Source organism: Gavialis gangeticus, unplaced genomic scaffold, assembly GCF_001723915.1.
Source record: "Gavialis gangeticus isolate Ggan-Ray unplaced genomic scaffold, GavGan_comp1, whole genome shotgun sequence".
Classification (NCBI taxonomy): Eukaryota; Metazoa; Chordata; order Crocodylia; family Gavialidae; genus Gavialis; species Gavialis gangeticus.
In genome coordinates this window covers 12965550-12979164 of record NW_017729016.1, presented here as the reverse complement: position 1 = coordinate 12979164, position 13615 = coordinate 12965550, and the positions used below count along the sequence as shown (strand labels likewise).

The window sequence follows — 13615 nt, the reverse complement described above, 5'->3', positions numbered from 1 at the left end:
AACCTCTCAGGCAACAAGCAGAAACATTAAATATGCAGACCCCTGCATGCACTATGACAGGGATGCCCAACCTGCAGCACCTGTGCCACAACTGGCATGGGCAACCATTGTGTTGCACAGTAGCAGATAGGGCAGGAAGCAAAAAGCACAGCAGCAAATCAAGCAAAGGAAGGGGATCCACGCTGCAATCAGGGAGGATGCTAAGCTATGTTGGGGCAAGCCTGCCAAAAATGTTGGCCCCCACTGCAGCAGAAATCCTGCAGTAGCTTCATACACATTTGATGTTTTTATCTTATTAAACTGAGCAGTGATTTTTTTAAAAATGTTTTAATACTTTTAATGCCCAGCATTCCGCAGAAACCCAGCTTGATAAGCTGACTCTGTATCCCTTCTTCCTGCAGGGCTACTTCTACTCTTCTTCAGATGAAACAATATATTTTTTTTTTTTTAAAGGTTCAAACAAAATGTCACTCCGAGCAATTAGGAAAGATAAAGGAAAAACAGCTTCTTCCTGCTAATACAGCCAGTGGTACTGGTTGGTATCAGGCAAGCTGTCTTTGATACAAGTGCTAAAAAATCTTATCCCTCTACCCATATACAAGGCCAGGAAGGAGAAGCAATTTGTGGCATGTTTACAAATTTAAAAAACCCAAACTAACTCTGTAAACAAGGGGTCCAAACACCATCCATGACAACAGCGATTTTTGTGATGGCAAATGCCCATTAAAAATAATAATGAACAGATAAGCAGCCACTAGATGGAAATTTGGAGTCAATAGGGAACTATTGCTCTACATCACAGGCTAACTGGTAACCTGGAATGGAAATGTTTCATTTCCCAATGATTCTCCTCAGCTATGCTAATGATATTGTGTCCGATTTGAAATCAAAAGTAGCAAAAATTTCTTTTTGTGGATACAAGCAACAAAAAGGAAAATTTGGTTGCTTGTATCCAACCAAAGGCCATGCTTTTAGACTAATTTTATTCATTTTTAGTTTTTATACAATTTAAGAGAGTTAGCTATTCAGAGACTAATTCCAAGACAGCAAAAAGAAGTACAGAGTATAAGCCAAACTCAGACCTATCCCCAATATCAAACTTTCTATTAGATTCAAATTATTTTTTTAAGAAAAATCTTACCTTGCCTGTGCAGATACTTGTATTATAATTGTGTTCATGATCAAGGGCACAAATTCAGCCACTACATTATGAATGTTCAGTTTATACAGCTGAAATAATAAAGTTGGGGGGAAAAAAAATCTCACATTTGAGCTCATATTTCTTACAGCAATCAAAAATAAATAAATTTAAATAAATAAGAATTACAGTGGCTTTTGTCACAAGTTTTAACTAAACATCTTCATTTCTATACCTTGCTTAGGGTATCTGGACAGTTAAAGTATTCACAGTAAACACAATACTAACCTGATACATTAGAACAACAATAATGGGGAGTTCAGCCAGCACCTTCAAAGACAGAGAGCCTCTGGGAATTATAGAGTGCTGGACAAGAGAGAGAAAAAAAGGAAAATATTTAAAATACAGTATACTTTCAGAGGATGTGCTAGAAGTTTTGAAAAACAATCTCTATTAAATCCTGCCATTCACAAGAATGAACGTGACATTTAGGTAAATAACATATGTTCTAAGATATGTTGATATAAGAATGGTTTACTATTTGGACATTTTATATAGAGCTTTGATAGATAACCCCTAAAAAAAAAAAAAATAGAAAAAGTGGGCTATGCATTTTTCCCATATACAACTCTGCAACGATCCTGCTATTGGCATGCAATTTGAGACCCATTTCTTGGTTAGAGATAGTGTGACAGGACAGAAAGCCTTGCAAGTGCATGGAAGTCAGAGCTTCCATGTCACACCAGTTCAGCTCACCTTCCAAATGGAGGAAATAAACACAGGAGGCATGAAACAGGAAGGATGCAATTAAGAACCAGGTCTGGGCTGTGAGACATAAGAGCAGTCTGTGATTGCTGAGAGTGTGCAGGGATGGGAGTAAGCATTTCATTGAAAAAGTAGGGAAAACAATCTGGGAAGGACCAATCGTGGGCTAAGTAACCCTTCATAGCTTATAGACACAAGGAGAAAGCAAGCAAGAAAATGAGAATGTCAAGCCTGACTAACTAAGAAAAAACAAACAGAGGTAGCAAAGGACCCAAAATGAATAAGGCACAGATGGAAAAAAGAAAAGTGTACTAAACCACCTAGTTTATATAAGGAGCCACAACTCTCTAAGCATGGGATCCTATTCTACTTCAAACCTGTCCAAAACTCTTCCATCAGCTTCAGCAGGAGTTAAATGAGACCCTAAATTACCCAATGGGCCAACGGAGAATCTCTTTTTCTATTAGATTTATACTCAATATAAATAAGTATTTCTTGCTTTGGTCCTTTATGTAAGTTTGAAGTGGACATGGCTCTTATCTGTTCAGTTTTCAGTAAGATTTATTTGTAATATAAATGAGAATGCAGGCACATTTATTAAAAAACACCTAGACTACTCACTGTTCTTGTTTCGCTGTCCTCTCGTTCGGGATTTACTTTCACCGCGATGGTTGTAATCATGCCAACCATTTCTGGGGAAGGAACAGTGTTTTCTGGGATCACCTGAGGATTCTCAAAATATCGATTCTGAAGGCAAAAAAAGAGCAGAGGAAAATATTACGAAAAGCAATGATACTGTTAACACTTTAGAAAAGAGGGCATCTGCCATACTGGCGTTCTTCAAAATACTTATGTCCAAATGACCCCACTACAGATGAATTTGCTCTGCACATACAAGTCCAGAATTTTTAGCCAGTGCCTACTGAGGCAGGAGGCATCAGAAATATTTTTTTGCGTCCATAGTAGAATCTCTTGTAGCCACAGCTCTAAATGAAGACATGAAAAATCACTGCCCAACACTCTACAAGGGCTACAAAAACTGAGATTGCCCCTGTGAAACCTATGCCTTCAACTGCAGCACCTCCAAGGCACCCCAGCAATGGACACTGTTCTCTCCCTATTATGCTAAAAAGTGCTCATCTTCGAGGTGCTGAATGAAACAGCAACCTGATGCAATTACTTATTTTCCTCTCCTTTTCTAGGAAGAGGTAGGGCTTATGTCCCAACTGACGTACGCAGAAACTGAGCTCTAAGTAAAGACATGAACATTCATTGTGCTGCATATTCTAAAGATTATGAACGGAGGTTGGAGTCCAACCAAGACAGACTCCTACAGATGAACCCTGAGGACCCAAAGTTCAACTCTGACATGGTACACACACAGCAAGAAAGAACAAACAGAAATAAGAGGAAAGAGGGTCAGTCACACCAGTGCCAATATCAGCACACCCTTAGATAATTGAGGACAGCCTATTTCACTTGCTAAAAGAAAGGCTAAATTACCACATAAATTAAAAAGTATACCACTCTGAAAAGGGACTAAAACCAATGACGGTTTGATGGCAAACATCAAGGTATGTCCTATTAGACATGGAAAGTTTCAATCTCTTGTTACTATTGAAGTGTTATTTATCACACACGTTTGAAAACATGAGACTAAACTGTGGACTCACATATTTATCAGTAACCTAATTTTAGCACTATTGATTAAAACAGTAAACAGTCTACTAAATTTACTAGAACAAAATGAACTCTAGGTATTGAGAAATTAAGATTAGATTTGGGGTGTTCTTTAAGAGGCAAGGCCTACTATAAGCCCATGTTGCCAAAAAAAAGTCAGATAGTCTCCTTTGGAAGGAGGTCCAGAGGTCATTAAAGTTAATAAATATATATGCATACACATTATATTACATTACATAATATATAATGTAAGGTAATATATGCATGCTGTGTCTTGAGTACAGCATGAGACGAAAATGGTGGTTAATGAGAAAACAGGAGAACTCATTACAAGTCATTACACTCCCCCATACCCACCCCCATTTAAAAAGTAATATTCATTCCCTATAAAATTATTTTAATTTAAACAGCATCAATTTTATAACACTACAGTGCAACAATTATTTTAAGGCATTTTTGAATTAGCACTAGAGCAGAAAAGCAACTGCTTTTAGATAAGGACTATAGAGACTGAAATTGTGGAGATCAGGGAATAACACCAACCACAACTTTTGGAAGTTCCTTGTAAATCTGTTTCACAAAGTCCAAAAAGTGATGAATCTATAAAGGAAAGAATATTATATTTAGCACGGGGAAAAAATTGAGTTAATTACTCTAGGATCTTCGTATCAATACTATATAACTGTACGCAATTAGTCTTGAGCCAGTGTCCTTCAAGTTAACTATCAAGCTACTTAATGCCAACATTAATTTGAATGGTAGTAGACCATTAGAAAAATCCTGACTCAGCTTTCCTACAAGTATAATTCAGATATGCCACTACAAATATAATTATTCCATAACCATTAAAATCCTCTCAATGGTGGAACAGGAAGAGGAGACAATGGATAAAACTGCAATCTCTTTTTAACAGTGGTAAGGATATGAGGGGCAGGAGGTGGGGGGAGAGAGAGAAACCCACAGGTTTCTTTCTTGTTTCTGTCTCAATCTTTGTTTCAGACCTTCTTCCACACTCAGTCTAAAAAATGTGATTGTTCTCTCTCTTTTGGGGGTTTCCTACTACAATAGGATGGTGATTTTGGTTCTTCGTATGCTCCTTCATCTGTAACATTTTTGTCCTCCATCTCATTGTTTTGTCTGTGAATCCCACCCAGTGCAATATTTGCCCACCCTGCCTCCATGCCTGAATTTCTTGGGCTGTTCAACTCCTTCCATGGGCTTATTCCACTTCTATACTTTTCCTACTCCTGTGTATTTCCACACAGACTTCTGGCAGGAATAAAAGCATGAGATTGAGAGGTAGTAAAAGCTAGTCAGCTACACCTTCAAACTGTGCTTGGTTAAGAGAGGGTTTTTACTCCACCACAATAAGTGAGGTCATATGGCCCATAAGGTTTAAGAACAAAGCTGGTAAAGACCCAAACCATTATGATCCAGAACAGCACCACTGACAGTCATCATATAAAGCATTTTTAAATGCCTAACATACTGAAATTAATTACAATATTGTGTTATTCACTGACAGTAGAAAAGTTCCCATCAAATAAATCCCAGCTGTCCCACTTACAAGCCCTCCAGAGCTACACAACACCCAGGCTACATCAAGTCACAGAGGCAAGATATATAGCCACCAAGCTACACAGAAGCTGCCCCACTGCTATACCACACACCCTTCACTGCTGCACTGCATGTCCTTCCCATACCACAGCCCCCATTCCCCCACACCCATGTGCCCCGAGTCACCCTCAGCTCCCCATGCTGCTACTCTACCCTGACCACTGGGCCAGGGATGGAAATGGCACCACAGGAGGGAGGGGGAGCCTGGAGACTCCTGCTGCTGTTGCAGCCAAAAGATGGGAGGGAGCTGCAGCCAGGTGAGCCTGAGGCCTTAATTTAACTCCTTGCAGGCCATATGCAGCCTGCAGGCCACCAGTCAGACAGCCCAGAAATAAACCATAAGTGGAATCATTTCTGTACAACATAATAAAATACAACTTACTTCTTGGGTAATTGGTGGTCGAAATTGTTTGTGCAGTTCAATAATTATTCGCAAACAAATAAGTACATTCTCTTCATTCTCCGTCTGAAAAAAGTCTTTAATTAGCCCACTGCTGTATTTTTAGTCAATTTCATTACATATATTTTTTCTGTGCCTCTAATTTATCGTCAGTGACCTAGAAATTTCCTGCTAATATAAACTGCCACAAGGAAAATGCATCGTATTTGATATGTTGCTTGTCATAGCCAGTCTGCACACAGTCTGTGGGTGCAGCTACCGATTGCACTTAATGGAAATACAGATTCTGACAGAATTAGGGCCCATTTTGCAACCTCTTTGGGATCAGTATTTTGCAAAGTCCCACAGATAAACAGATGCTACTAAGGCTTTCATATGCAGGGTCTTTACAAACACACAGCTGTTTACATGACCCGAGGCTCAGCTCATCAATAAATTAGATTCTAGGCCAGCAAGAAACTGAAGCAAGAGCTTGAAGACAAGTGAATCAATAACTCAATTTGATGTTCCAAAGTCAGGCTAGAAAGTATTGTTTTGTGAGACCTTGCCCAGAGTAATCAAGAACTATTCTAGGTCTAACAAAATCCTAACAATTAAAAATTCTAATTCATAGCAAGATAAAATCCACAGTGATGTTTTGTATATTAAAACCAATGTGCTGCAAAGACAAACCAATTCCCTACACCAGAAGAGTTCTACATATAAACTGATCCTGAGCAGCACTCAAAATTCTATCCTTAATAGTTCTGGAGGTAAGGAGGAAAATAAATCTTTCTGAGAGTCAGAAATACATATTTAAAAGGATAACATTATTAAAAATACCTCTAAAAATCTAAACATCACAGACAAGATGTTTTTGGTATGGGGACGAAGATGTTCATTTGTTGGTATCCTGTGAATTATTTCAAGGACTAGCTTTCGGAGTTGCTGAAAGAAAAATATCAACACATCTTTAAAAGGAAAAACTTCATAAATCATAGAAAAGATAGGGCTAGAAGGAACCTCAAGAGGTCATCTACTTCAACTCTCTGCTCAAAGCAAGACCATCCCTGCCTAAAACATTCCAGACAAGTGTTTTAAAAACTACCAGGGATGGAGATTCCACAACTCTCTAGGCAGTTTATTCCAACGCTTAGCCACCCTCATAGTTAATAAGCTCTTCCTGATTTCCCAATATCTTAATATGAAATCTAAATTTCCCTTGTAACAATTTAAGATGATTATTTCTTGACCTGCCCCCTATAGCCACAGAGAACCATCTGTTATCCTCCTGTTTATAACCACGCTTAATTTAAAGACTACACAGTCTCCCTCCTCAGTCTTCTCTTCTCCAGGCCAAATGATTTCAGTTCTTCTAACCTTTTCTCATAAGCCATGGTCTCCAGGCCTCCAATTACTTCTAATGCTTTTTACTGGACCCCTTATTTGTCTACATCTGTCTTGAAGTGCAGTGCCCAAGACTGGACACAATATTTCAAGTGAGGCTTCACCAGTGCTTAAGAGTTGAAGACTCACTACACTTGACTTGTAAAATAAACCTTAGCCAGGAAAGTGTGACCTTTTTTGTTCAGCTCAATACTATTTTGCTGCATGCATGCACACTACTTCCCTCTAATATTTAGTGGGGTATGAGGCTCTAAATAACACAAATTTCAAATGTAGTTAAAGAACTGTATGCCTTCAAAGGAAAAATGGGAAGTTTTACTGCCAAATTGCTGATGCTCTGACATGTTAATGATTCATTTGTGGATATGTATTCCCATTACTGACTACAAAGAAAAGTATGTGTACTATACATTAATGTAAATATGTTCCATGTGTTTTCATTAGAAGTGCAAATTTACAAAACAGAATTGTTAACTTCATTTCTTAATTATCTTGCTAAGGGCAGGACATTCTTTTCCCAACTATGCCACACTACATAGATATATTTTTGACTTTCAGGCATATGGACAAGTAAATCTTCTAAATAAGAAAAAATATTATAATTGCTGAATTAACCCGTCTATAGCACACATTAAAATGGATAACTGATACTTTTGTGCAGGTACCTGTGCTGGTTTCTCCTGTAGAAACTGGACCTCTCCATCCTGCAGAAAGGTGAGAAATCTAGGGATGATGTGTTCCAGGAATGTAGAATATTGAGGGGACGATGTTACATTCTAATAATAAGAAAAATATAATTAATTACTTTGACCTGATGTCAAATTTTAAACAAGGCACACATAATATATACATGTTAGACAGGAACATGTACATGTTATGCATGTACATACAGGAACTATAAAATGCTAGCCACTGAAAGAGTTGGGAGAGGGAGTGTTAATCTTCAAAAACTGGTATCAGCTGCCTTCTGACAGAATATAAACATCATTATTAAAATGAGTAGAACTGAACACCTATCTTCCCCCTTGCTAACATGCTCCATGGTAAAGTTTCAACTATTGTTAAAACGCTCATTCATGTCTAGAAAACCTTCTCAAAGATAGTAACATTCATAGTATTTCAAATGCAAAGACTAACAGATGTTTCAAGATGCAATGGATTCATATATTCACTAACACTCTAATTCTCTGCAATATTCAAGGCTTTAAATGAACAAACCAATTCAAATTCCTATTACTTCTAGATACTGTATGTTAAAACAAAACATTCTCATTCTTTTTCAGCACAGAAACTAATCTCATGATTTTTTGCTTCAAAGATGCAGAGAGTGTTCACAAAGCAAAATTCTTCATTTGAGTGAGGCACCTAACTTAGAAGTGGAGTTTTAGTGATTCTGATGAATACTTGGAAACTCACAGCTACAGTCATTACAAGAATGTTTTCAGATTAATTTCTGCAGTGCCAGAAGTCTTATCTATACCTATCCCAAATGTTTGCGGTGTAGAAAATTCAGCATTTTACAGATGCATAGCTAAATATTTCAGCTGCATAGTCTCATTCTTCCTATACATACAAAGATAACAAGTTATGTACAATCATCTCCATTTCAATGCATGACTTCTTTAGATTATTTAACTATTAGCACTCACCGACCCAGTCAGACAAGGTCCCCACTGTACTAAACATTATGCAGATGTAAAAAAGACAGGCCCTACCCCAAAGAGTCTATTGATAGACACGAAAAGAGGAGCACAATAAAACATGCCAAATTTGATAGAGTTGAACAGGACACTATCAAAGGATACTTGGCAGCAACAACAGGAACTTCAGGTCTGCTGGGACCCCACTGCTGCTAACCAGGTTACTGCCTCCTCACCTCCCCAGCCCTAAGGTCTCTCCCTTCTGGTGATGCTTCTGACTCTCCAGCCCTGAAATGTGGGTGTGAGAATGTACCCTGTTCACTTCCAGCACTTTTCTAAGAGATCAGAAAAGGAAAAATCTAACTCTAACTCCTCAGATAGGCACTGCAAGCATGGTACTTTCTGGCCTCACAAATAAATACAAATTACCCCCATTTACAAACTCAGCTACTACTCTGCAAAAACTTCCCTAATCCCTTTACCTAGCAATAGAACGAGGAAGTAACAGCACTCTAGGCACTTTCAGAGTTGTCATTCTGAGCCAAGTATGCAAAAGGGAAACTCATAAGAACACAGTACGGTCCATTTCAGCCTCTTTCGGGTAGGAAGGAATATAAGCAGCAGCCAAAACTGAACACAGAGCTTTTAGAAAAAAAAAGTCAGAAACAGAAGCCAAGGACACAATTCTCTATTCCAGGGTGTCAAAGATATGGCCCGGCCTGTGGAGCTCCAAGAGCTGAACTTTGGGTCTCATACCCAACAGTAGCACGCACTGGCCCCAGTGCATGCAGTGCACAGGTCTGGCACACACTGTGTGCGGCACCTGCGCCAGACCAGCCCTGCGAGCTGGTTCTTGGGCTGGATCAGGCCCGCCAACCATCCAAGCACACCAGAGCCTGTACCTAGAGCCAATCTAGCACAAGCACCTCATGCAGTGTGCACCCTGTGCCAGGCCTGCACACACAAAACTGAGGCTCAGGGAGTCAAATTCATCCACCACTTAGCAGCCAGTTTGATATGAAAGACTGGGCTCCCCCGCAGAGCCCAGGAACAATGCGCCAGCTCAGGACAGTGCCCTGGTACAAAGCCCAGCAAATGAAACTGGCAAGAAGGATGAACTCCACACCAGGGAATTATCTTACACTTCACTTGTAGAGTCCTCCACACCCACCTATCTGATATGCTACCAACTACTTGAACCAGCTAGCATGCACCCGAAATTCTTGCCTTCCTGCTTTTCACAGCATAGACTATGGTAAGATTTTCACAAAGTAACTGATTTTGAAGCAGTGAGTGACACACGGTAAACTGAACACAGAACAACCTTTTGTGCATGTGCACCTTTGACGTCCCTGGATATGGATTTACAAAAAAAAAAAAGTCAGGCAATATTCCCACTACAGATTTTTGGCCACTTTAGAGGTTTGACTGCCCTGCTCTATACAAACTCTTCTGGCCACAACCAAACTCTTGACACGGCCAAGAGTAGCAGGAGACAACGTTTTTGAGATGCACATCATTGATACTGGGGCATGTGCATGTACCACCTCAGCTCAAATAGTAATTTATGGTTAAATCACCTCTTAAAGTAATAAAAGAGGTAAAGAAAAATCAAGAATAGAAATTAACAAAACAGTAAAAAAAAAGTCTGGTTTAACTATGTTTCTTTCTTCAGGAGTTGTATTTAAACTGCCCAGAAGCTGCTCTTTATCCATGGCCTGGCCACCTCTGGTACACAGCATTATCTTCTTTATGAAGTAGCTATATTAGCTTGAGTTGTGTTCCCTGAAGTTTGTACTTGGATAGAAAAATCACCAAGGAGAATCCAGGTGCAACAGGAAATAGGGCAGCAATACATTAAGCAGCAGCAAAGAGCACCATCTTGCTGGATGTATCTTTGGATAATGCATTCAGCTGAGATCCTAAACACTTGAAGTCATTAAACATCATCATCAGAATGGAGACCTGCATCTATAGCTCACAGATTAAACTCTATTTAACTAATGTACCAAAGATTTAGTTCTACTGGAAAAAATCCAACACAAAAACAAAATGTTCCATATTCTGGTACAATACCATGGAGTCACTTTTAACCAAACATCTCAGATGTATAGAATCATAGAAAGTGAGGGTTGGAAGGGACCTCAGGAGGTCATTTAGTCCAACCCCCTGATCAAAGCAGGACCAGCCTCAACTAGACAAAGCCCTCGCTGGGATGATCTAGCCGGGTCTTGAAAGCCTCCAGGGATGGAGAGTCCACCACCCCTCTGGGTAACTTGTTCTAATGTTTTACTACCCTCCTTGTGAGAAAATTTTTCCCAATATCGAACCTAAACTTGTTGCAACTTCAGACCATTGCTCCTTGTTGTGTCATCTGCCACCACTGGGAACAGTCCCGCTCCATCCTCTTTGGAACCATTCTTCAGCTAGTTAAAGGTTGCTATTAAATCCCCTCTCAGTCTTCTCTTCTCCAGACTAAATAAACCCAGATCCCTCAACCTCTCCTCACAAATCAAGTGCCCCAGCTCCCTAACCATTTTTGATGCCCTCCACTGGACTCTCTCCAATTTGTCCACATCCTTTCTGTAGTGGTGAGGCCCCAAAACTGGACACAGTTCTCCAGATGTGGCTCCAGCAGTGCTGAATAGGAATAATCACTTCCCTTGACCTGCTGGCAACATACCTACCAACACAGCCCAGGATGCCGTTAGCCTTCTTGGCAACAAGGGCACACTGCTGGCTCATATTCAGCTTATTGTTCACTGTAAAAGGAGCAAACATTCTGACTCTGGTAGGACTTGAGCCCATAGCCTATGAATGACCTTTTTACTGTAGAAGCCCGTGTTGTCCACTGCACCAGAGCCACCCTGATTCAGTGCAGTTCCCTTTGTAAATAATGCCATGTCATAAATAGGCAACCAGTACTGCACAGTTTCAAACATTGTATATTGCATTATATATTGTGCAGACACAATATACAATGCAACTGTAACTTCCATTAATATGCCTTTGTTTCTTCTTTTGCATCCCAGACAGACATATTATCTCCTCCTCCTTTAAAGTCTGGAAATCACTAACAACTGAAAGTAGTTTGTGCCACCACCTCTATTTCACTAGAGCCTCCAAAAAAAAAAAGCCATACTAGACAAACTCACCTTTCCTAACCATGACACTTCTCAAAGCAAATGCAAAGCAAGCTATACAGTCCACTACCAAATGACCATGAATTCAGTTAAAGAAAATGGTGTGGACTTTTGTTTAAAGTGCAGAGAAATAAATATTCACTATGTGTCACTTCTTCATAAAAATAACTTAAGAAATGTTAGAATAAAATGATTCTTTACATGCAAGAGAAAAGGGAAACAATAAGCTGAATAACTATTTTAGTAAGTTGTTGGTAGTGCACTGTAATAAATAAAATGAGGTTCTCTTACACATAGTAGCCATTCATAGTGGGTTCCATGTGCAAATAAAAACTAATCTCCTAAATGAAAGAACACCAGAAAGCAACATGGTGCACACAATCACAAGAAACAGTGCATTTAAAATCACTCAAACAGTGATTTTGTTTAATTACCTCAAAATTCTCACTGACTTCTTGCATCATTTTCAGTTTGGTTTCATCAGCTGAAAAAAATTTCAAGTGAAATCAATCAAATATTTGGAAAAAAAATTCTCAAACACACACCAAATTCACAATGGGAAGAAGCAATCAGATCTTATCAGTTCAGCTCTCATCGCCCAATTGAAAGGTACACAATTCTCACAATCACCACGCTCAGTCCCACCACTTCACACACACAAACACACACGCACACACTTTTCTCCAGGGCTCAAGCGACTTATGTTCATCATTTTGCTTCTTAAAAAAAGCCAGGCTCAAAGACGCCGCCAATGAACTCCAAGAGATTTTACCAACTCGATCAATACCATCACCTTCTCATGGGACACTTACATATAATTTGCATCCAAGGTCAAATTAGCCCAGACCAATTCCAAATCCAAGAGTCCAGAACCATAAGTGGCCCTAGTACCAGCATACAGAAAACTAGAACTCTTGGTTCTAAAATGATAACTTTTATTAGACCAACTGGAAAATCGTAAGAAAACTGTCCTTTTCTGCAAGCTTTTGAGAGTTTTTTCTATGTCTTCTTGTCTCAGACCAACACAGCTACCAAATACACCCCTACTACCGGCAAACATCTTCCACCCGCACCTTGGACTTCACATGTTTCCAAAACCTTTGGCGGACATCCTACATTCAGGCCCAAGCCCAGAGGCTTGGGGTTCAGATGCCCCTGAGTTTTGCTTGCCCTCAGCCATAAGGTCCTCAGAGCAAGCCAGGGAGGAGACTCCCATTCCCATGAACTGGGCTTAAAGCCGCTGCACCTCGACAGGCACTGAACCACTCCAGAAGAGCGGCTCTCCTGCGAGGCAGGGCAGGAAAACTGCCGTCAGGGACACAGATAGGTATTTCCCCTGCCAGGTTAAGAAGCCACAATGCAAGCCTTCGCAAGCGGTGAACGGTCCCGTTTCCTAAACGGACGGCAGACGAGCTTACGCGTGTTAATGTCCGTGAGAGCGGCCACAAACTGGAGGTATTTTTTCATCAGGGTGGTTTGGTCGACCACTGTGGGCCCTTGCGTCGACACGAACGCCATGGTCTCTCTCAGGGCCGGCAGGGGGTCCAGCGAGGACTGGCGCCAACGAAACCCAGCTCAAAAAAAAAAATGTTTTTGTTTAAATCAACTGCCTGTGAAGAGCAGACAGGGCTTTCACACCCGCCGAGGCCCGTCCCCTACAACCCGCATCCCCGCCCCGGCACCCTTCCGGGAAAGGCCGGGTTCATTTAAAGCGGATCACTCAGCCCAGCTGACCCGCCCACAGCCGGGACGAGGCCTGCGCTTTCCCCAGCTGCCCGCAGCACGGGCCGGGCCGGGCCTCGCGGCGCAGGGCTCCGATCCCAACGGTCTCCAACCCCCTCGCGGC

General features: G+C 40.5%; 1 protein-coding gene across 4 annotated transcripts in view; it reads right to left on the bottom strand.

The window, feature by feature from the left end:
* TRRAP (transformation/transcription domain associated protein) overlaps positions 1 to 13341 on the bottom strand; it is a 193842-nt gene extending 180501 nt beyond the window's left edge. For all 4 annotated transcript variants that reach the window (XM_019512890.1, XM_019512892.1, XM_019512891.1 and 1 more), the window contains exons 1-9: positions 13188 to 13341; positions 12204 to 12253; positions 7652 to 7762; positions 6423 to 6527; positions 5583 to 5666; positions 4127 to 4183; positions 2525 to 2650; positions 1427 to 1504; positions 1142 to 1230 (exon numbers count right to left, since the gene is read on the bottom strand). In XM_019512890.1, the coding sequence (XP_019368435.1) occupies positions 1142 to 1230; positions 1427 to 1504; positions 2525 to 2650; positions 4127 to 4183; positions 5583 to 5666; positions 6423 to 6527; positions 7652 to 7762; positions 12204 to 12253; positions 13188 to 13287 (800 nt within the window). In that variant the 5' untranslated portion in view covers positions 13288 to 13341. The remainder of the gene's footprint in view (positions 1 to 1141; positions 1231 to 1426; positions 1505 to 2524; positions 2651 to 4126; positions 4184 to 5582; positions 5667 to 6422; positions 6528 to 7651; positions 7763 to 12203; positions 12254 to 13187) is intronic.
* Positions 13342 to 13615: the final 274 nt, after the last annotated feature.